Source organism: Galeopterus variegatus, unplaced genomic scaffold, assembly GCF_000696425.1.
Source record: "Galeopterus variegatus unplaced genomic scaffold, G_variegatus-3.0.2 Scaffold590, whole genome shotgun sequence".
Classification (NCBI taxonomy): Eukaryota; Metazoa; Chordata; class Mammalia; order Dermoptera; family Cynocephalidae; genus Galeopterus; species Galeopterus variegatus.
In genome coordinates this window covers 565,771-591,166 of record NW_007726701.1, presented here as the reverse complement: position 1 = coordinate 591,166, position 25,396 = coordinate 565,771, and the positions used below count along the sequence as shown (strand labels likewise).

The following is a 25,396-nucleotide window of genomic DNA, read 5'->3' as shown; positions in this document are numbered from 1 at the left end:
TGAGCGGGAACCGGTCTGTATGTGGGATCCGAACCCTCGGCGGGAGCGCCGCCGCACTCCCAAGCAGCACACTGTAGCAGTGCGCCACCGGGCCGGCCCAAAGATAAATCTTTATTATAGCTATTCTAGGAAGGTTTACCTATAATAAAAAGCACAAATGAGGGCCGACCCTGTGGCTCACTCGGGAGAGTGTGGCACTGGGAGCACCAAGGCTGCGGGTTTGGATCCTATACAGGGATGGCCAGTGCGCTCACTGGCTGAGCGCGGTGCGGGCGACACCAAGCCAAGGGTTGCGATCCCCTTACCAGTCACAAAAAAAAAAAGCACAAATGAAAGTATATTGTCCCGAGTTTTGAGAAACAGGTAAGGGATAAAAAGCTTCCAATTTGACTTTTGTTGATGAGGGGAAAGAAGAGACCACATATTAATCTTTAAGGAAATTTCCCACCAGCCACTCCCTCCCTTTTTTTATATTCCTTTGCCAAGGGTACTTCTGAAATTATAAAGCAGCAAAATAATGAAATGAATATAGTTTCAGAAAGATCTAATCAAAACACTGCTAAAGTAATTACGTGCTGAAGTAATGTGGTGTCAATTACCCAAATTCAAACTGAACGTCCCCACTAAAAGCTACCACAGTGGGTAGAGTTGTGGCTATGGTGTCTCTGGAGGACCACTCAGTAGAAAAGTGGACCTCTATAACAAAGAATAAATAATTAGCTCCTATGTTTTGGACGACTGCCCATCATTAATCCAAATCTAATCCTTCTCTATCAACATATAAGTGGCTGAGGCAATGAGAAGGACAATTACAATTTATTTTAAACAGAGCACAGCAGGCACAAAATGAAAAGGCATGATACAGCACGGCCTATTTGGGAAACTTTTTAAATATCTAACGGGTATGTTAGGTTTGGAAACGAGAAGCAGCCTTAAGTTTGGGGACTTATAGCAGTAAACAAAGTCATCAACCCCTTAAATGAGGTTGAGCCAAGGAAGACTGAAAGAGAGGAGTCGTGATCAGCAAGTGTTCTGAAGGGAGTTAGCTCTGGTGGGAGTGCGCAAGATTCCAGGTGGGGAGAGGCAGGAGAGGCAGGAGAGCTGGAAGCAGACTTGGCCACTGCAACTGAACCAGTTGCAAAGTGGTAAGAAGTCATGGTGGGCAACAGAAAATGAGACCAGACTCTCCTGGACTTCACAGGCATGCTGCCCTTGACCACAAGGCAGCATTTACTGCACACAACCACCTGCTTTCTTGTCTATTTCTTCTACTTACACACTGGGCAAACCAATCTCCTTTATATTTTCTGGTATCAGCTAGCATTTTGGGGTTATCATAAAGATCTCCAAGGCAACAAACACATCTGGGGCTCTATGAATTCACAACATTGCCCATAACCCAAGAAACGTATCATCTCTTTAGAGACAAGAGAGAAGCAAACAAACAGGAATTGGAATTAACATAGAACAGATGGCCCAAGATAAATCATACATAGTAATAACTCAGTTTCAAGAACCATTATTTAAGAAAGAACATGATTGAATATAACTGAACCCAGGGTGTCTGCAAAACAGAATACATAAAAATCTTTAAACTTAAATATTATGTTCATTGTTTTCATTGAGGCCTGCCTCTTCCTCCTTCCCTTTGTGTGTGTATGTTTTACTCATTAGCTCTTAAAATCTTGTCATTGGAAATAAAGAAAAGGGCTAAGCCAAAGAGGTTATGGCAAAGGAGGATAAAAATCTTGCAGGGCCTCCAGAACCACAATAAGAACCATGGTCTTGATCCTGAAAGCAGTGATGCCTGGGGGCGGGGGCAAGGATGGGGACATGGAGCAGACTGGTGTGCATCTAGACTGACTGCAGTATAAATATGCAAGAGGTGGACAAGACTGATTTAGAATAGAGGACTTAGACAAATGGATGAGAAAGTGAAAAGGGCAACACAGAGAACTCGATGGACCCACCCGTAAGAAGCCAGCATGAGTTCCTCCTCAAAGGAAGCCGTTCATTTATCATTACCCTTTTCTTCCCAATCCTCCATCTTCAAGAAGATGACTTGCTTCCTACTGAAGCTAACCTTGCTTCCTACTGAAGCTAACCCTCCACATATAAAACAGATCTCAACTCTTTTTTGTCTCCTGAATGCCCTTGCTCCTAGGAAAAACTCTCCCTTGCACTTTAAAATCTAGCTTTATTACTGGATCTTCCACTTAAAATTATCTACCTGTGCCACCCCGTTTTAAAGGGAACACTCCCAGTGACTCTGACACCCCCCTCACCATCATGTTTTACTCTTCCTGTTTTTCCCATGGCAGCAGACTGTCCTACTAGCTATGGCTATTGGGGTTATGCCTTCCACTTCTGTGCTGACTCGGCCTGATTATCCAGACACTCATATTTCCTGTAGGTAAATACTGATGATGATCTAAACCATTCACAGTCATCTCATTTTCCTGGCCAACGAATGGTTGAAACAAAAGCATGTGACCCACTGCTGGCCAAGATGAGGGCAAGTCTACTTGGTAAGGGATGGTGGTATGGTGGGGTCCCCGGAGGGAAAAAAAACTACTGTCTTAAAAAGAAACATAGAGGATGAGCCACCTATGTCTGCTGGACATTATTTAACTAGAGAAGACACCTAGCTACAGTCAGCATGGGGCCATGAGGAGAGCTAACAAAGGACAAGACAACATGCAGAGGACAATAGTTTAAAGACAGAAATGATGAGTCCCTGATGACCTCGGTGAAGCACTGAAATAACCAGAATTGGAATTAGCCATCTTGTTTGAGCCAACTGAGCAAGGGTTTTATACTATCACTTTTACTCCAACCTAAGGAGTCTGAATGGATTCGCCAAACCAGAGCTTTCTTTTTAGACCTAAAGTACTTATTTTGGAATATACCTTTAAAAGTTCAGCAAATGTTTACAAGTTTTTAATATTATGTGCTATCTTAATTTTTAATTTAATTTCATATATGTAAATCTTCCTTCCTCATGAAATTAAAAGTACCCTGACTGGCTTGTTTTTCACATCTGCTTTTTTTAAAAAAAATCTCAAACAGCCTAACTCTGACAGGCACATCAATCAGTTCTAAAGAAGCCATAGAGCAACTTTTAAAAAAATAAAAATTAATTCGCTCCAAACTTTACTTGGTAAAGCCTATACTAGAAAGGGAATAAACATGTCTACCATGTAAAAAAAAAGAAAAGTAATTTAAAGGAAATGATTGCAAATATTAGACATTTTCTTGCCATTTAGAGAGAAATAATCTGTTTAAACAATACTACAACCAGCCAAAAGCCTTTCTGGAATAAAGTGGGTATAAACGGGAAAAAATTAAAGGAATAAATAAGTGAATTAGGTAACGGTATGAAATTGTTACACTGAAAATCTTTTAAAGATCCCTAGAACATCACTGAACTATTTACTTACTGGACTTTCCTGGCAGAGACATCCGAGAAGCAGTGCCGTGTAGGAGGCCACAATGCAATCCTCCATGTGTTTGCCAGCATGCTGAAGGGCTGAGAATGTTTAAATAAAGAATAACAGTATGTCAAACAATACAAGCCCCATAAAATCAACTATTCTGTTAGTTATCTTTTCTTCAAAACAGCTAAACATCAACAAATGGTGCTAGGACAATTAGATATTCACAAATTAACAAAAATTAACTCAGAATAGGGATCCAAATAATAAAAGCTAAAACCATCAACCTCTTAGTTAAAACTTTTGTGTTGTAAAGGACACCATAACAAAGTGGAAAAAACAGCCCACAGAATGGGAGAATATGTTTGCATATCATCTATCTGGTAAGGGTCAAGTATCCAGAATACATAAGGAATTCTATGACTCATCAATAAAAAGACAACCCAATCAAAAACTGGGAAAAGGACTTTAGTCATCAGGGAACTACAAATCAAACCACGAGATATCACTTCACACCCACTGAGATGAACTAAAATTTTAATTCCACTTCAAGTGTGGAATTAAAAAAAAAAAGTAGACAATTTGTGAGGATGCAGAGAGATTGGAACCCTCATAACATTGCTGATGGGAATGTAAAATGGTGCGACGATGTTGGAAAACAGTTTGGCATTTCCTTAAATGTTAAACATAGTTAACATATAATCCAACAATTCCACTCCTAGACACACATCCAAGAGAAATGAAAACACTGTCTACAAAAAAACTTGTACACAATTGTTCAGAGTAGCTGCATTCATAATAGCTAAAAAGTTGAAACAACCCAAATGTCCATCAATGGACAAATGGATCAACAAAATGTGGTATAACAGAAAATTATTTGGTTAGTCTAAGGAATATAGCACTAACACACAGTACATCATGAATGAACCCTGAAAACAGTCTGCTGACTGAAAGAAATCAGTTACAAAACGCCACATATTATATGATTCCTTTTCTATGAAATGTCCAGAATAAGCAAATCCAGAGATAGAAAGCAGATTAGTGGTTGCCAGTGGCTTGGGGAAGGTAAAATGGAGATGATGGCTGCTAATGGGTTCGGGGTTCCTTTAGGGAGTGATAAAAAATGTTTGGAATTAGACAGTGGTGATGGTTGCACAAACTTGTCAATATACTAAAAACTACTGAATTATTTACTTTAAGAGGGTAAATTTTATAGTATGTGAGTTACATCTCAATACAGCTGTGATTTAAAAAAAGAAAAAATGCTAAACAACCAAAAATATCATTATGCCAAAGAAAACATCAAAACTTAGTAACTTTCACTAGTGTGTCAAATGCTTGGCATTCATTATAATTAAAGATCTGAGCTACCTTTGGGAGGGTCACCCCATGGGTCAGCAAGGCACTCCTCAACGTATTTTGCAGTCGGTTTGTTTACACCAGCATCACCACAAATGTGTGAGGAATGTGTTGCGCTACGACCTTACAACAGTTATGGAGTCACTAGGCAATAAGAATTTTTCAGCTCCAGTATAATCTTATGGAAGGGGCTGGCTTGGTTAGCTTAGATGGTTAGAATGCGGTGTTGACAACACCAAAAAGGGTTCAGATTCCCTTACTGGCCAGCCACCAAAAAAAAAAAAAATCTTACAGAATTACCATCATTATGTGGTGCATGGCCATTTTTCACTGTGTTTGCCACCTACTACTTTACTCTTTGAGAACTATTACTGTAATTTATGATGATAGATCTTGCTTAAAAGTGAGGCTGAGAAAAAGACTCAAAAATTCAAAACTGGAAAAACCATATTGTTCAGCAGCTTCTCTTTACAAATGAGCAAAAGAAAGAATAGCCTAGGAAGGAAAAGTCACTTGACTAGCCATATCACTCCCATCACTAGTGAGCCTGACGCTGACGTGTGCCTTCCTCACTGCTGGGAAGAAGTTTTATTACAAGTACTAAAGTGCCAAACCTTGTCCGGATTATACTAGAAACCCTACAGTAATAGCTGGATTATGACAGGCTGGCTGACTAGCTCACTGGGTTAGAGCACAGCCTTGTAACACAAAGGTCACAGGTTTGGATACCCATGCCCATCAGCCACCAAGAAAAAAAAAAAAAGCTGTATTATGACAATATTTGAATTAAAGTATGTTTTTAAGAAAAATAAATAAATAAAACCATTATTCCCAATTTGAATACACCACTGAAAATAAACATACCTTTATTGAGGTCAAGTTCTTCATCATCCTCCTCCTTCTTATGTTTCTCTTCTGTACCATCGGTCTTTTCAGTTGACACCCACTGTATTTCTCCACTTGTTTCTTGCCACTCTCCACTCTTATCATGCTGAGTGGTGGGAGCATCTTTGATCAACTCATCTGTTTTACTTTCTGCCAACTGGGCTGCTCGCTCTCGCTCAAGGAATAGCTGATAAAAATTATTTTTGAAGATCATCAAAAAGAGATCACCAACCAACATGCGTATACCCAAATATAAGGTTCTGATTGTTTTTAAATATCACTTGCTCTAAGGTTGTCTGGTTAAAAAAAAAAGGGTGACTATAAGTAAAAGATTTTTTGCTCAATATCCCACTGAAAGCCAAACAAAAGTATAAATGCTGCTGTGATTCAATTGTGTAATCTACCAATGATATAGGTAGTTTGCAAGAATGAAAGTCTCAATCATTTCCCTTAATTTGGATAATACTGAGAAAAAATTCAAGCAAAAAATACAAAATTAAAATTTTTTTTATTTAAATAAACCTAGACAGAGTTGGCCACTCAGCCCAGTTAGTTAGGGCACAGTGTTATAACACCAAGGTCAAGGGTTCAGATCCCATATTGGCCAGCCACCAAAGAAGAACACCCCCCCGCCCCCAGTAAACAAAAAAAACCAAGGCAGACTGGAAGAAAAGACAATGAATAAAACTACATATCATTAGGGGAAATACAACATGGGTCTTTAAAAAAAAATTTGAAGAGATAAACAAGAATTAGTGAAAAACTGAAGGTCTCAGAAAGAACTGAATCTCAACTAACATTATTAGTATGTTTATCAATGGAAGTACATAGAGAAAACTGTAAGTCAAAGGGAAAACTACTAAATTCTTTGCCTTCACTTTACTTGCTCTATGCTGGTACAGTGCTAAAGACATAGAAAGCACTTAATATACACACTGACATGATTTGGGAAAAGTTCCAAGTTACTAAAGAGAACTACCTGAAAAAAAAAAAATGGCAAGCAGATCTCAAAGATTTGCTAAGTATGCAAAAGAATGGTACACAATAAACTTCAAAGAGGGCATGTATAATACCCTTGAGAAAATGAAACTTAAGTGTTATATAGAAAAGCAGTTCTCAAAATTGGTCCAAGAATCCCTGGAGGTCCCCAAGACCCTAGCAGGGAATCTGGGAAGTCAAAATTACCTTCATAATAATACTAAAAGATCTGATGACTTCTTGCCTTCTCTCTTAAGTGTTACGGTGGAGTTTTGCAGAGCCTACGTGCCATGTGATATTATCACTGTTCTAATGGCTAATGTAATTTTTCCCAGTTTTAACTTCTAATTCAGTAAATATAGATAATGTTTTAAAAAAAGCTCTTTGGGTTTCCCAGTAATTTTAAGAGTACAAAGAAGTTCTAAGATCAAAACGTTTGAGAAGACAATGATGGGCTCCCAGTTATGACTCAGGAAAGGGTCAAGTTGTGTGGATTACCTCACGAAGACACAACTTCAAGCATAACTGGTTTCAAAAAGGCCCAGAGAGGTAGCTAGTTAGAGTTAGTATGGGCTTTTGGAAAACTGAAAAGGATAATCATTCTTTTTGGTCAATGTGCAAAATGCCATTTAAGGAAATACCAAAGGTATCTAGGAACCTGATAGACTGGCAAAAAATCTAAAAACTGTAATGCCCAATGTTGGCAAGAGTATGAAGAAAAGAGGACTCAAATAGTTTTGGGGGGAAATATGACATGATGGCAGAGGAAGTATTTGTTTTGTGATGGGGGTGGGAGGACTTAGGGATATCAATTTAAAATACTGTATACATATTCTGACAAAATTCCTAAGCCAGGAAATTATCCCACAGACATACTTTAAAAGGTATGGCCCAAGACTTAGGTACTACAGTATTTATTTATTTATTTTTCTCACCAAATTTTTAAAATTAATTATCTTAAATTGACACATAATTGATTGTACATATCTATGGGGTACAGCACTAAATATCAATACCTGCATGCAATACACGATCCTCAAATCAGGATAATCACTACATTTATCACTACACAATGTAATCATCTTTTATGGCCTTTTATGGTATTTATTTCTGTTATTTTTATAACAAAAGAAAACCAAAAACACCCAAAAACACAAAGTATATCAGTAGAGGATTGCTTAAATAAACTACTGAATGGTATGTAGTCTTCACAAAGCATGAGATAAACCTATGTGTTGATTATAAAAAGCTCACAAAGTAAACAAAAAGCAGTATTAGCACTCATTTCTCAGGACATATATAAAAATGGTAATTTTATAAGAAATGGACTTATGAATTTTAAAACTTTCTGGATGTGTTTTTTTTACTATGTGTGTAAATTATTTTTTATTTTTAAAATAAACTGATCAATTAATTTTTTAAAAGTAGTTAAGAAATGGAGAGCAACTAGAAAGACAGTTCGTGTCAGTAATCAAAAGTACTTAATTTGAGGGCTGGCCCGGTGGCGCACTGGATAAGTGCGCCGCTTGGGAAGTGCGGCGGCGCTCCCGCCCGAGGGTTCGGATCCCACATACAGACCGGTTCCCGCTCACTGGCTGAGCGAGGCGCGGGGGCAGCACCGAGGGTTGCGATCCCATTGCCGGTCCCCGGTCTGGTGCGGGGGCAACACTGAGGGTTGCGATCCGTTGCCGGACACGGAAAAAGACAAAAAAAAAAAAAGTACTTAATTTGAAAATAACTGGACTAAGATCAATATTGTCAGTAGTATAAAAAATATAAATGTGAACATTAATTTCTCTACCACACCTCTTTGAGTATTAGAATTAAGAGCCATTTCTTGATACTTAAGATAATAGGAGTATAAGGTGGCATAATTTTCTAAAATGAGAGTAACAGAATCCATCACCTGAAAAGGTATTACAATCTAAAAATAAAAACTTTTTGACTAATTAAAAAATGACAAACCATAGCAGGTAAAAGAAAGCCAGACACCATACAGGATGATATGAAGGATAAGCAGTTTCTATAACACGTATTACAAAAGAGGAATACTAGGCTGCATATACCAAACACCCAGTAGGAAAATTTGAGACTATTCCTAAAATAACCCACAAACAGAGGTCTCCTGGGGTGTGGGGGTGGCTTCAGCAAATTAAACCCTACTATGTGAATAAAGCAGATCAACATCTACTTCTTCAAAAACAACTGCTGAGGCCATTTACAGTATGTTGTTATTTACTTTATATTCCATTTGAACAAAAGTCAATTTTCAAAAGGTAGGGACCAGAATGATTGAAAAAACTCTGGTACAACCATACAAGGGAATGCCTACTCAGTAATATAAAAGGAATGAACTACTGACATGCATCAACCTGGAAAGACCTCAAGAGCATATGCTTAGTTTTTCTGAGAAAAGTTACAAACTGTGGGATTCCATTTATATAATATTCTTGAAAAGACAAAACTATGAAGATGGAGAACAGGTTAGTGGTAACTAGGAGACAAGGAGGGTGGGGAGGCTGGGTAGTGAGAAGCACAAGGGAATTCATTTGTGGAGATAATTCTGTACCTTAACGTAGTGGTAAGTACATGAATCTATACATTGGGTAAAACTGCATGGGAAGTATACATATCTCGCACACGCACAAATGAATGCAGCTTAAAAATCATGAAAATGAATAAGGCCCAAAGTCTATTTAACAGTAATGTACCAATGTCAGTTTCTCTGTTTTGATATTGTACTACAGTTATGTAAAGTGCCACCATTAGAAGAAGATGGGGTAAAGAGTACATGGAATTCTTTGTTCTATTTTTATAACTTCCTATGAGTCTATAATCATTTTGAAATAAGAAGTTCTTAAAAACAACAACAAATTACATAGGAAAGAAATGTTTCAGCAGAAAAATAAATGTGTCAATGGGGCCTACAAAAAAAGGAAAGGGGGGGAAAGGTACCAAATATTTTAAAATGTTTCTAGCATTAAATGAATCCCTAAATGATATCTGAAGACCAAAAATAAAATATTACCAATTATTGTCGGTAATGACTTCTACTGTTTACTATTATTGTTATTGATAAGTAACATAACAATCTCTCACGGGTTTCATCACACATACTTTTATATTTTAAATAATTAAAGGCTAAAAGCCTAGGAATTACTTATCTATGGTCAATACTCAATTACATATAAAGAGCAAAATAAAGCAGGACAAAGGAAAGTATGAGTATAAATGACTCAAAAAAGCAATCTCATCTCAGGATTTCCCCATGGCTTGGCCACTTTGTTACTTTCTAGTCTAGCGAAGGAAGAAGTAACAAAGGGCTTCTCGTTCTTCTGTGGTCCACAGGGCCTAAGAGAGTCCTGGACACAGACCAGACCAGTAAGTAAATACTGGAGGACTTTAACTGGATGGAAGGGGGCTGGGACTAGATTCCCAATGTGTTATCAGAAATCTACTTTAGATTCGTAAAACAAATGTGCTGTATCTCTGCTTTTTGCTAACAATGCTTAAAGAGTAATTACAATAGTTGAGAAAAAAAAAAAAGAATAAAGTAAGGATGCTTTCTAAGCCAGTATTTTACCAGCCCACAGAGAAACTGTACCACACTTTTAATTGGCAAAGAATTCTGATTTAAAATAAAATAAAGTTTCACCCTAGAAACTACAAATATTTAAGTATTGGTCAGGTCTAAAAGACATTCCTTCCCTCCCTGCCCCAGCAAAAGCATGATTAAGGAGTTTTAAACAAAAAGAAAAAGAAAAAAAAGCAAGGAGGTAAAAGGTGTGATTGATAAAGCAACTGAACAGATGCAACGAACTGCAGACATTTGTTTTTAAGTTGTTGCTTACCTGCACTAAAGCCTGAACAGCATGAACTTGTCTGGCTATCCTCAAACTAGCATCTCCTCCTCCACTACAGAAGGAAGAATCAAAAGAACACGACGTTTCCATGTTAGGTGTGATTGATAAAGCAACTGAACAGATGCAACGAACTGCAGACATTTGTTTTTAAGTTGTTGCTTACCTGCACTAAAGCCTGAACAGCATGAACTTGTCTGGCTATCCTCAAACTAGCATCTCCTCCTCCACTACAGAAGGAAGAATCAAAAGAACACGACGTTTCCATGTTGACAAGACAGTGCCGATTCCGAGCACTGTACTCCACTAGATTTATCAGTAGACCTAAGCCCTACAAAAATTTTAAGAGATGCATATTATCACAGGTGGGAGCTTAAAACAAACAAACACAACATACTGTAGGTAATATTTACTGGCAGTTAAAAAACAAATCAGTGTTTTACCATCTGCAAAACGGTTATATGTAAGATACCAGTAGTCTTCCCAGAGAATGATTCCTTTAGTTTTTAATCACCACTTTCGGTTTTCATAATTTTTATTTTTACATAGGGTCCCTTCATGACTGTCCTTTGTACAGTAAGAGGTGCATTCATAAGGAATTCATCAAAAAAACTCACCATACAGATGCTCCTCAACTTATGATGGCTTACTTCCCAATAAATCCATAAAACTGAAAATGCATTTGATAAAACCTACCGAACGTCATAGCTTAGCCTTTCATGCCTTAAACGTGCTCAAAACATGTACATTAGCCTACAGTTGGGCAAAACCATCTAACACAGAGCCTATTGTATAATAAAATGTTGAGCTTCTCCTGTAATTTATTGAATACTGTACTGAAAGTGAAACCAGAATGGCTGTATAGGTACTCAAAGTACTGTTTCTACTGAATGTATACCACTTTCATACCACTATGAAGTCAAAAAATCATAAGTTGAACCACTGTTAAGTTGGGAACCACCTGTATATTAAACCTTTTGCTCTGAAACCCAAACTAAGATGATGTTTTCATTGTCTTACTAGATATAATACTCATTTCTGCAACAGTCATTTTAACTCACCAGCACTCGAATATCAAATCTCTGCTCCTGAGGTAGGTACTTTGGAACCTGAAGCACACAGTTCAGTGCTGTGCCTATGAGGCCATCTTGTTCTCCTGTTTTGGTGCTGCCCCACTCTGAAATAAGTAATGGAAGTAAGAAAATTATTAGTGATTCTTCCTTATGACGTAACAACCAATAAGTATTAAAATGAATATTAACCTAAAATTGTATAGCTATTCCTTTGTTGAAATACACTGTTGATATTTCGGGGCCAAACTACTAGGCTGGTTTTAAAAATATCAACTCCTAAAACAGTTTAAATCTACACATGAATAAGTCAATTACGTTGCAGCAATTTAAAAAAATCATACATCAAGAAAAGAAACAAAGGGGAATAATACATGTTTTTACATGTAATATGCAATCTTTTGATAAGAAAATATGGAGAAAACATCACTTACCATTATCATTAGTTAAATTGAGCAACACCCCAATGATGGCCCTCATGCAGTCCTCCACTGCTTTACCCACATGGTTAGTTACATTCTGGTGAGGCAGAGGCTTACTATCAGCTAAGCATATGCTGTCTTCAGCACGGTTATACTGCTGAATCAGTTCTTCACAATGTTGTAATGCTCTTAAGAGAAAACAGAGAGTAGACTATTATGATAAATAATAATAGTTAAAATATAATGAATTTCTATTTACTTGGACCTAATGCTGTCAGATTTTTTTCCCTGTTCTAGAAGTTATTCAATCATGTATACAAAGTATCACAGTAGGTGTTAAATTTCATTTTATTTTGGGAAAACGCAATGATTTAATAAATTTTTCTAAGGAAAATCAAAATTACAAACTCATGGCAGAAGTTCATATCTGCACTACCTACATCTACCACTAGGTAAACTATTTCCCAGTAGTTGTCACCCATTTTTTTGATCTCTCAACACAACAGACTGATCACAACCCCTTCCCAAACCACAGTAAACCTTTAAGAGCGAACATTGGACAGTTCTGAATCTCACGTAGATATTTTTCATTTAGAAAACAAGCTCTTAGCAAGTAGAAAATGTTATATATTTATTAATATTACATAATAAATAACCTTGTAAAGTCAGATATTAAATACTTCATACGCATTAGAGCGAATCATTATTTTTTTAACTTGAGGTCATTTAAACTGACATGTACCCTGGCAGCCATCCAAGTATTGTCTGATACTACCCAAAACAACAAAGAAATCCTTAAATGTCTAGTATTTCTCAATCACCAAGTCCAGTAATTTATTTTTAAGTCCAACAGAGATTGAGTAACCTGACTCTGTCAGTTGGTTCATATATTATTATACACTATACAAAACTCTTAAGGAAAACTGTACCAGATCTAATCCATCCCTAGCTGCTCTTTAAAACATACTGTGGAAATTCTATAAGGTTTCTTATACTTTATAACCCTTGGTTCCTCATGTTTACCTAAAATAAAATAGTCTGCTCTTCTGATGTTTGGGAATGTTGGCCAGAATTACCATGTTGTTATTTATAATTCAAGTGTCTTAAAAGTAGTAACAAGCTATAATTCCAATTGTGGTTGCAAAGGGGGGGAGAGGGGGAGTGGGACAGGGTGTCAGCGTGTATTATTTTATCTTTCAATATGCTATACCTACATTTATCATGGTTCTACTGAAAAGCTCAAAAAGCCAGATGAATGCTCTTTCACAAACATCCAATTCTGACCTCTACTGCCACCTCCAAGACATGTGACCTGAATTTTCTAATCATAGTGAAAGAACTCAAACCTGTCATATTAAAAATCTCTTTTTATAAGGCACTTGTCAGGGGTTATAAAGTATAAAAAAGGAGACATTTTAAAATCAGAAGCAATATATACCATTTATTTGTTAATTTAAAAATATTTATTTTTATTTTATTTTTTTTTTTCCTTTTTGTCTTTTTCGTGACCGGCAACGGGATCGCAACCCTTGGTGTCGCGCCCGCACCACGACCGGCAACGGGATCGCAAACGCGCCCAGCCAGTGAGCGGACCGGTCTCTATATGGGATCCGAACCCTCGGCAGGAACGCCGCCGCGCACTCCACCGAGTGCGCCACCGGGCCGGCCCTAAAAAATATTTTTTAAAATAAAAAAATAAAAAATAAAATAAAAACTTGCAAGATACCCTGGTAAGGGAGGATGAAACAATAACAACTGAAATGGATGTGTTAAGGGGAAAAAATGTGGTAAAGAATTTACAAATGCAAGACAAAAAAGGAGATGGTAATTAAAAAAATCTACTGGAAACTACTGAGACTACTGAAAATTTGAATACTGACCACACATATATTAAGCAATTAATAATTTACATGATGTGAAAATGGTATTGTGGTTATATTTTTTTAAAGAGTACTTTTCTTTTAGAGATTATATACTCAAGTATTTATAAATGAAATATGACATCTGGACTTGCTTCAAATAGTATAGTAGGGGGAACAGATGGGGTTACAGAGATGGAAATAAGACTAGCCACGATTGGTAATTATTCAAGCTGAGTAATGTGTACATTAGGGTATATCACACTATTTTGTCTAGTTTTGCCTATGTTTGAAATTCTCCAAAATAGGGCCGGCCCGTGGCTCACTCGGGAGAGTGTGGTGCTGATAACACCAAGGCCCCGGGTTCGGATCCCATATAAGGATGGCCGGTTTGCTCACTGGCTGAGCATGGTGCTGACAACACCAAGTCAAGGGTTAAGATCCCCTTACCGGTCATCTTTAAAAAAAAAAAAAAAGAAATTCTCCAAAATAAGAAGTTAAAAAACAGATAAACTGGAGTCAGACTGAAGTGAGCCTCTGATAAGGAAATTGGTCATACAACAAAGGCAATAAGGTATCACAGAGATTTGAAGTTTACTATCATTTTTTCAAAGGAGAGTTTGGAGAAAGTTAACTCCCTGTGGTATTGTGCTGGATAGACTAAAGGCAAAAGAACTAGGGCAGAGATATCAAGAACTAGGGCAGAGGTATAAAGAAGACACCACTGTAATAAGATATAACCAGGACTGGAAACATACTTGGGAATTTTACATGCACTGTGGTGATAGCATTAGCCTAAATTGTGATGATAGTTGAGCAGGAACAGTGTGGAATGGGACAAGCTACATATTAATGTGGGGAAACCGGAATCAAAAAGGACAGAAGAAGAGTGCTAGGAAAGTCCATTTATAACAAAAATAAGAACTAATATTTAATGTTTACTGTATGCCAAGCACTGTTCTAGGATTTACATATTAAGTAATTTAACTTGTCCCACCGTGGACAGATACAATTATTTACTCCATTGTAAAGAACTGGTAGCAAGTAAGTAACTTGTCCAAAGTTACCCAGCTGAAGTTATGAAGCTGGAATACACACCCAGTCATTTTGGCTCCAGACTCTGTACTCCTAACTTTTGTTCTACTAGGTACTCTGATTCACAGAACTTGACAGAGCATTTTATAGAGGAAGGTCTATCCACGTATTTTAAACAAATAAGTTAGATTTTAGAAAAACTTACTTAGCTGATGAAACAATGAGTTGTGAATCTTTATACGCTATCAAGTAGCTTTGATTCTCTGGATTATGCACTGTTACCTAAAAGGGAAGAATATGACATGACTGTGGCAATGCAAAACTTTAATTCATTCACATAACACCACACTCTGCCTGGTACCTTAACAGATACAAAGATGAGGAAGAAACAGCCCTTGTCATCTAAGGGAATAACTTAACATTCCACAGGTTCCAGATTTGAAATAAGCAAACTATCGCTTTATTACAAAATTAAGATATCACTGTTGTAATTATTTGTTCATAATTAATGTTTTCTATAGTATACATTCACTATAATGAATTGCCAAACACTCTGAATGTCAGAAAAGAGTAGTCCTCAACTTCCACAAGCAAATTAATACTTTAAAAAAACAAAACTAATACTTTAAAGTTCATAAGTGAATTCATTTAAAATACATTTTTAAAAAGAAATATTGATTATCTAATGTACCTGAGGCACTCTAGAAGGCCAGGAGCTTTTAATTCACATGAGATTGTTTTCCCCACAGGTATTTTTTAAAAGTATCTACTTAATCCAATCTGGTCATCAAGCTACACATCCTGAAATTCACTGGCAGTATAAATTCTAATCTACACTGAACTGGGTTAAAATCCTTCCTAAAAGTCAAAGAACAAAATATACTTATCACAGTTCGAGAGTATCATTCTCCAAAATCAAATATATTAAGTGGTGCCTACAAACAATCTGACCCAAATAAAACCTAAATCAAGAAAACGCTTTTTAATTAAAAAACAAAACAAAAACCTGACTGCATTTAACTGTTGTTTTCTGCAAATAAGGTAACATATTTAAGCAGAATTCTACATTAAGGAAAGAACAATAAAGTTTGGCCCATATAAACAAAACTGACATGCAAGGTTTCATTTGGAGTAATACCAATATGTATTCTTAAAATATTAAAATGCTCATTTAACTTGTCCATTAACAACTGGTTACTCACAGAATGCACTGCAATCTCAGTTTGGATTAACAAAGGTGAAGCTCTAGATGTATATAAAATATCTGGCAGTCTCTCTCATACACAACCACAATTAAGATTGAAAAATTTTCCCCAAATAGTCATCCATACTTACACTTTCTAAAACTCGTAAACATCTCTCTGCTCCCCATAATGAGGCTACTAGTTTTTCTTCATCCTCATCTCTACTTAAATGATCCACACATTCTTTTACTGGGTGAAAAGAAATGGACAGAAGTTAGTATTTCTTATCACCTCAATACTTACCCCTTAGTTAACATTAAAACCTATCTGTATAAATGCTACAAATATGCTGGGACCTCTCTGAACATTATTTATTCTAGGTTTTATATTGTGAGATTCTGAAATGTATCATACTCTATATTATTTTATTTTCATAACCCCTCAAAGTGATAATGGCATTTTCTTTAACAGTTAGAGATTTGTAGGATGCTATTAAAAGAACAGACCTTTTCAAATTGATGCAATTATTTTTTGAAGTATGTAAATAGAATATTTTCTTCAGGCTTTAAATAATATATGAAAACATATATGTGCATATCATACCTTTATCTACAATATGATCCAGACCACCCAAAAGTCGGAGTTCTTCTTTAAACCAGTCTCCTGCTCGTTTAGAAGTAAGGGACAGTAATGTTTCCATAGCTAAATGCCCAGTCTAAAAATAAGAAGCAACAAATTTTGACTCTTAGCAATAATTCTAGAGATTTTTTTTTTTTTACAAAAATTCACTGCATGCTACTAGCACATTGTTTAATAGAACAGTAAGTGCTTTTATAAGTAAAATTAAATTAATTTTTAATTTTATCATGATAGTCTGTTAAAATGCTTTTAGCCACGTGACTTATTTTCATAGAGAACACCTGTTATTTAAAGTAATCTATCATTTGTCAGTTTAATGTAATATATATTGGCAACTGGTATGTCTACAGGAGAGAGGAAGATTCAAGTGTAGGATTGTTGAATCAAAATATACATGTATTTTAACTATAAATCAATATATTGGATTAATTTACCACAAAAGATGTAGTAAGTTATACTTCCAGGAGCAAAGTGTGAGTGTGCCAGTTGCCCTGAATCTTCAAAAGCAGTTATCACTTTAAATTTTTGCCTGAGGGTACAAATGGTAACTTATTGCTTTGGTTTATATTTTTCTGACTGCAGTAAATATAAGCATTATTTAACATTATTCTTTTCCTTATTTCCCCTCAAGGCTGCTTGTGTTTTCTTTTTGTTCTGTGTATTTTCTTATCTATTCACTGTTGCAGATTGACCAGTCTTAAACTTTACGCTACAGGGTTAGCAGCTTGGATACACATCATGTGGCCACCATAACAAAATTATGTCTAAATAATGTATCAGGACCACCACTAGAGGGCGCACAAAAGATAAGAGCCATATTTACAACCAGATTAGTTTTCTTTCTCTTTATTTGACTTCGACTATTGCTTCTCTCTCTTTTTTTTTTTTTTTTTTAAAGATGACCGGTAAGGGGATCTTAACCCTTGACTTGGTGTTATCAGCACCACGCTCAGCCAGTGAGCAAACCGGCCATCCCTATATAGGGATCCAAACCCATGGCCTTGGTGTTATCAGCACCGCACTGTCCCGAGTAAGCCACAGTCCTGTCCTTGCTTCTCTTTTTTAAAACATATAGCCACCTCCCAACAAAGAGCAATTTGGTTCCTGTTGCAATAAAGGATTTCAGCATAACAAAAGAAATGCTCTAATTAGCAAAGACTGGAAAGACCTGATTTTCTTCCCAAAGCTTCTGCCCTTCAAAAGACGTGAGTTTACATTAAGTACTCATGGCCTATCTGGAGCTGAATATAAACTAGATATTTAGAAATACAAACAGCAGATCCTACTGGTAAAACTCCAGTATCACAAATTTAGAAGAGATCTAGAAAATTTCAGTCTATTTTTCTTTTTTTAGTCTATTTTTCTTTCGTTGTCCAAGGTAACAAATATAGGACTAGAATCCAATACTACAAAAACAGATCCAATTGTGTCGAGTTCTCATTCTACGTCCCTCAAAGAGTAACGTAATGAGATTGGTTCAGGTTTATCAGCTCATGAGTCCAGTAGTAAAGCTGAAACCTAATGAAGCATTCTTTGTTTAGAAAGAAAGGGGATGGTGAACTTGATATTTATATAGTAAAAACTCAGTTTTTATGCTAAAAAGGGACTTTACTGTTTGTTTCTATTGACATAAAAAAAGATCCTTTGATATATTAGGCTATATTCAGTATATTATAAGCTAGCATTTAAAAATCCGTTGCCGGACACAAAAAAAAGAAAAAAAAAAAAAAAAAAAACAGCCTATTATTAAAGCACCTTACTTGAAAACTGGAACAGTCCTCAGAGTTAAAGCATAGCCAAACCATTAATCAGAATAATACTTTGCAATTGTTAGCTCTCAGTTATATGAATTATATCTGAAAACATTATAATGTTACTATTTTAAATTCTCTCTTCATGGCACATCAGCAGTACCTTCCACTTCAAGAAAGAAGTTAAGCAATTAATATAACAAACAAAACTAATGTGTTGGGGATATTCACTGTAGAAAACAATGTACTAAATCTACTGTACAATTTAAAACAAGCATAATATTCAAGAATAGCTGGTGTTGGGGAGGGAAAAAGAGGCATCTTAAAATTAGCAACTGTGCTCTGGTTTTAATCATGTGAGTAAACTATTTAACACAGTGTAGGAAAGTTTTTATACTGGTATTTACCATCCTAATAAATTCAACAAAACACAGGGCAAATTCAATAAACAAATTAATTTATCATCATGTTATTTAGTAGCGAATACCTGAAATGAATCTAAATGTTGAACAATATAGGAGAACAAAAAAAGGTATTCATTCCATTATGCAGCAAATAAAAATTATAGGCTCAAATGTATTCTTTTATAGCATTAAAAAATTAGTAGACATTGTAAATATGTTAAAAGTAAATAAAAATCACAAGTATGTTTTAAAGGTAGTATACAGTGTGACAATGTGGAGGGATCACTGATGTGCCTGCCATCTGAGCACAACAGCTATTTCTCCAACTTCAGTAAGTAAAAAGTACTGAAAATATGACAGTTTTGTATTTTGCCTTTTAAAATACTTGCTCTCGGGCCGGCCCCAGCATACATTATACGAAGTTATACGATATAGGTACTCAAAGTACTGTTTCTACTGAATGTATACCACTTTCATACCACTATGAAGTCAAAAAATCATAAGTTGAACCACTGTTAAGTTGGGAACCACCTGTATATTAAACCTTTTGCTCTGAAACCCAAACTAAGATGATGTTTTCATTGTCTTACTAGATATAATCGACACTCCCGCCGCGGGTTCGGATCCTATATAGGGATGGCTGGTGCACTCACTGGCTGAGCGCGGTGCGGGCCGACACCAAGCCAAGGGTTGTGATTCCCTTACCGGTCACGAAAAAGACAAAAAAATAAAAAAAATAAAATACCTGCTCTCTCCCCCTGCCCCCCAACTTTTCCCAGAATTTATTACCATCTCTACCTTAAATAGAGCAATAGCCCTAAGGCATTTCTGGCTAGCTCAAAGCATTCTATAAATTCTTAGAGCAAATTCTGCAGTCTTCAGTTAAGCAGGCAATAGAAAAAAAAATGTTTATATAGTTTTGATGTTGGAAATGTCTGAAAACCAGGTTACTATATAACAAATAATCTTATTTTTTCAAAACCATGGGCCAATTATTTTATACCAGCCTAGTAACCATTATATTTTTTTTATACAAGTAAGAACCAGAGGAAAGTAGAACTGGAATCAAGCAAAAGCAGTACAGCCATCTTAAACATAGGAAGTTGTGTTGAGCATAAGGGTAACTACTAGCCATGGCCCGATTACGAGGGACACTGCTCCAGGGAGGGTGGGGGCCTAGGAATCTTCCTTCTGAGTCTTCAAGGTTGTTCAGGTCCCTTGATACAGTTAGTCAAGACTACCTAAGATACTCTGGAATACAAATGCTTGCTCAATGAAAATGGCCCTTGCAAATCCTCTGAATTTTTATTCCTGAAACCCATGCAGAGTAAGAATTCAAATTTCTAATAGCCTAGACTTTCTAAAAGCAATTTTCACTTTATAATGGAAGGAGAGAAAAAAGGAACCCACCGTTATATTTTCTAGATCAAGATGCTTGTTGTGTACAGTTTCACAGAGTCTTCGGATTTTTTCTTTAATTTTGTTCATGTCCTTTTCATTCAGTAGCTTAGCTGATGAAGCATCTTGTTCCAATTCCAAAAGTCGAATCATTAGATCTAGGCTAGCTCTATCAAGATCCATGTTCAAACGGTCTCTACTCAATATGTACATGAGGGCAGCTGTACAGAGGGACAGATTCTTCAACAGACCCCCACAAAAAAAAAAAAAAAAAAAAGGTCATGTAAGTAATTACTGACAATTTCAGGAAATTGGACTGTTATTAACATTTGCTTACAGGTTCAAATGCCTAAAACTCACATTACAAACCCTGAAAATGTTTTATTCAATGGTTCCCCCTAAAATATTCTAGGAAACTATGTTTATTAGACAGATAGGTAGGTAGATAGATAGAAGATCACGGTTGCTTAAAATTTTCCTTTCAATGGACCTTCCCAACATGAATGCCCCAAAGCTGGAAGAACATAAGCTGAAGTACATATTTCTTCAACTATTCTGTGCTAAATGAAGAGTTTATAAAACATTTTTTCAGCTATAGATATATAAAATCCTATTACCATATACTTTATTCTTTATGATACAGTAGATACAGTCAAATTTCAGTTTAAAAATCAATAATGTAAATGTGTTTTAAAATCTACAGCACTTTTTTTCTGCAAAATAAACACAGCTGAGTTTGCATCATATATAAAACCAGGATGCTGAAATAAACATTTGGACTCATTTCTTTACAATAAACCAATCAAGTCTGGTTGAACCAAGTAATTTTTAAAAACCATTAATAAAATATTCTCTGAAAATCACTCAGTCAGGACATTATGCTTATAATAAGTACTACAATCGGCAAGTACTGAAGGGGATATATTTTAGATAAATGCTAATCTAGTGAAAAGGTCTTACATTTGATACCTTCCAACATTTGAGATACTCTGTATTTATACTTATTTCAATGTACAGAAATGCAAAAGATTTAACTTTGAACCCCCAGAAGTAGAGAAACTTTAGACTAGATGACCGATTACTGAATACTAAAGGTCTACACAGCAAATTATTTCTAGAAATTAAGACACCACCATAAAGTGCCCCCTAGAACACAGTAATGCCATATTCCACCATTAACGGCATATAACAAAGCAAACTAATTCTAAAGTTTTCATTTCTTCTCCTCCCTCATTATTCTGTATCAGCCACAACTTGGTAAATGGAGTTATGCTCACCTTAGGGTTAAGTACACTACTTTCAGTTTCAAAGAAGATTCAATATTAGATTAATTCTGTGTCACCTAATCTGTATTTGGAACATAATTTCCTTGAACGAAAACACTGTAAAGACATCTCAAAATATCACTATTGATAACATGATTAGCAATAATGATTACTTTCTTCTAACTTCTGACATTGGTAAACCTGACTTTTATTATGTATGCGTTATTTATTTATTTACTTACTTATCTATTTTGGCAGCTAGCCAGCAAGGGGATCTGAACCCCTGGTGTGTATGCTGTACTATTAATAGAAAGCATAAAAGGCAATGAAAATGAAGAATTTATTCCTTTCCACAATGGAGCTATGTTCCAGATTCAACATCAATGTCTTTTAAAAATTATGGCTTTCATTCTGAAAACTGTTTTTATTTTTCATGCTATCAATATCAAATAATAGTAAAAGAGTCTTCTCAGTATTTTCCTATTAGAGGGAATCATGCTTACAGAAGTAAATATCCAGCTTGTATGTTAGCTATGGTAACTAAATAAAGTTTTAATAGTGTAAATTGACAAACCAAGAAAAAATGTCATGAAAAAGTAATCAAGTGATTTATTAAGCAAAAACTTCTGGCATTAAGCTCTATATATTCAATAAATAAAATGAAACCACGTTATAATAAGGATTTATTTACATAAATATTCAATGAAGGTACTTTTGATAGTCAAATAGAATTTTTGAGTGTTTCTCAATCCCAGAAACTTAAAATACCTGATGGTGCTGGGAATCATCCAAGGTTTTAAAGACCATCGCTACCATTCCATGTGCTCTCAGGTGCATTCGAAAACTGGGCATGGCACATTTAGTAGCCAAGCTAATAACACTAGAAGAAAACAGATTAGATTAGGCAAGTGAAAATAACTAATACATTAGTTTTTAGTTTGTGTAACACCAAAATAATCAAATAGGGTGAGGGTGAAGAGGTTAAAGCACTGGCCATACACACTACAAAAAAAAAAAAAAAAAAAAAAGGGCAAACCAAATTATCAAAAATATATTCATGCCTACTATGTGATTAGGTATACTGTATTTAAAAAAAACCAAACACATGCTTATCTTTAGTGCATTCCTTACATTACTAACATAATTAAAAGCATAAAGTCTTAGCCACCTCTTATGTTTGATATATAAAAATTATAAATAATTATATTTGATTGGATATATTCCAACTGACTAGACAATTTCAATTGATTGAAAATCAAGATATTCAATCCACTACAGTTTGCAAAGGATGACCCACATCACAACATGCTTAAACTAACCTAATTTAGCACTTAAATGCCTGAAATTCTGAGATGAAAAAGAACTTAAAAGATTTTTGAGCATGTTTCTTCTTCTAAGTATCTGGAAACTAAAGCCTATACCTATTTATGCTAAGGCTATGATCATCTAGCTTTCCCACCGTTGTGTAGAATCAAATCCTTTATAAAGAAACTGACCACATTTTAACACATCACTGGCTATATACTACACTCATGATAACAATTTCAAAAAGATTTGGCTTTTCTGACAATACTCTGCCTAGTTGGAAAAATTTAGTTACATATAGCATATACATAATTATAAAATATAAAAATAAGATCTTACCTAAGGCAACGTGTGTTTAGAGGCTGAGTGCTTTTTAAGCCACTTAACAGATACTCAATGTCATCAGTAAACTCTTGATTTTCACCAAATTCCACCACATCATTGAAGTGCTTCACGTGCTGAACAACAGTATATAACTGCCAAGAAAAAATAAGTCCACCTCTTTTCAAACTATAAACAAGCATATTTAAATCTATGGGCTCACTGTACTTTATATAAAATAGTTCATTAGATAGCAACAAAAAATGATTTTAGAACATTGATAGTGGTAGGACAAAAATTTGTGGTTCAAAATGGTGAATATCACTGTGCTGACAATTGTTCAAGATAATAAAAGGCTAAATATTACAGTCGATCCACATGCAGTAAAACTGTATGACTGCTTACTTCTTTGTCTTCTCTTCTGCATTTTAGTGCAGTAACGATATCTTGGTAGGGCTGAGTAGGTATTGTCACAGTTTTTATCACTTTGGATGGCGGTGCAGGAGCCTTAAAAACTCCATCATCTTTTTGATTTGGTTCCTTTGAAGACAGCCTCACCTATTAATAAAGGCATTAAATTAGTTGTTCTAAATAAATATATAAAAGCAGTAACATTTTGTCTATCTGGCAAATTTAGTTTTAAAAAAGAAAAGATAAATAAAGCTTAAAAGGGGAAAGGAGGGGCCAGCCCGGTGGTGCACTGGAGAGTGCGCCGCTTGGGAGTGCGGCGGCGCTCCCACCGAGAGTTCGGATCCCATGTGGAGACCGGTTCCCGCTCACTGGCTGAGCGCGGTGCGGGCGCAACACCGAGGGTTGCGATCCCGTTGCCGGTCCCCAGTACGGGCGCGACACTGAGGGTTGCGATCCCGTTACCGGTCAGTAAAAAAGACAAAAAGGAAAAAAAAAAAAAAAGCGGGGGGAAAGGAAGGGTCCCTCTGAAAGGTCTTCTGGGATACTTTAAAGTCCATGCACTACCAGATAAGACATATATGTTTTACACACAGAAGAACCACTCAGGAGTTCCTTCTGCTCTTTTTCAACCTTATATTTCACACAATTTGTTATTTGTCTCCCATATCATTAGAAAAAATAAAGAACTACAATTGCATGCGTAAACAGCACTGATAAGCAACTAGGGATGGGACAGAAAAACCATAATATAGACAGAGGAATTTTAAAAGCAAAGGAATCAGAAGTGAATCAGAAGGAATCAGAATCTACTTTAGGGCAGAAATAAGTTATACCAGGAGCATGGTATATACCGGCATGGTATATAATTATGAATATGCACAGTTTTATACAATTAAAAGGAGCTTAACATAATCAAGAGGACAGGGCACTGTACATTATATTTTAGAAATACCTCTATCTCCAATTTTTGTTGTTGTTATAAAGAACTCATTTCTTTGAAAGCTCCAGATGACTGAGGTTTTACTGTTAACCTAGAAGTATTAAAGAACTTCTGAAGAAAGTAACTTGATAATCTTTTTTTCAAATGTGCTTTGGATTCAAAAGTACTACTAGAATGCAGGAAGAGGTTCTACTCTGAAAGGCAAATTAAGCACTCAAAGCCACTTTGAGATCTATGTAAGATGTCATTTACAACATAGCTCTTAATGGTTATAACAAACTTCAAATAAGGAATAATTTGCTCTTACACACTAAATACTATAAATTCCACAAAATGTGAGTCATGAGTAAAAAGAGCCTTATTTTTTAAGGTTTTCATTTATAACCAAGTAGCACTAGAATTTCTGCTTTCTTATCCACCATCCTCACTTTCCAATGAAGTAAACTGAAGCCACTAAATTTCATTGAAGAATGCCAAAACAGTTAAATAAAAGAGTCAAAAATTTACAATTACGAATTAAGGTAGTAAATACTGAACTAATGTATAACTTATTCAACAACACAAAATAAAGAAGTACAGTTCACTTACTGTGACACTCTGAGGTTTTACTACTGGTGGCCCAGGTAGTTCTTCCGAGTCTGGATGGTTCCAATGTCTGGCATTATATACAGCTTTTGTAGGTGACTAGAGAAATGAGAAAAAGATCAACTGCCTCCATCCTGCTTTGTATCCTTATAAAAAGTGTCTCACTTAATAAACTAAAATCATAAAGAATAACTTAAATGCAAAACATATATCCTAGGAAAAGCAGCAAAGATGCTATCTGGGTATATTCCCACCATGCTCCCATGCCTACAGCAGACATAGCCACTGTGG

At 35.8% G+C, this 25,396-nt stretch overlaps 1 protein-coding gene across 1 annotated transcript in view; it reads right to left on the bottom strand.

The window, feature by feature from the left end:
* WAPAL (wings apart-like homolog (Drosophila)) overlaps positions 1-25,396 on the bottom strand; it is a 77,295-nt gene that overhangs the window by 4,584 nt on the left and 47,315 nt on the right. The window contains 13 exon segments of the mRNA XM_008570317.1: positions 3,441-3,529; positions 5,658-5,865; positions 10,683-10,847; positions 11,578-11,693; positions 12,021-12,196; positions 15,108-15,184; positions 16,238-16,335; positions 16,690-16,801; positions 20,291-20,518; positions 22,312-22,423; positions 23,188-23,324; positions 23,575-23,727; positions 25,109-25,204. Coding sequence (XP_008568539.1) covers positions 3,441-3,529; positions 5,658-5,865; positions 10,683-10,847; positions 11,578-11,693; positions 12,021-12,196; positions 15,108-15,184; positions 16,238-16,335; positions 16,690-16,801; positions 20,291-20,518; positions 22,312-22,423; positions 23,188-23,324; positions 23,575-23,727; positions 25,109-25,204 — 1,767 coding nt within the window.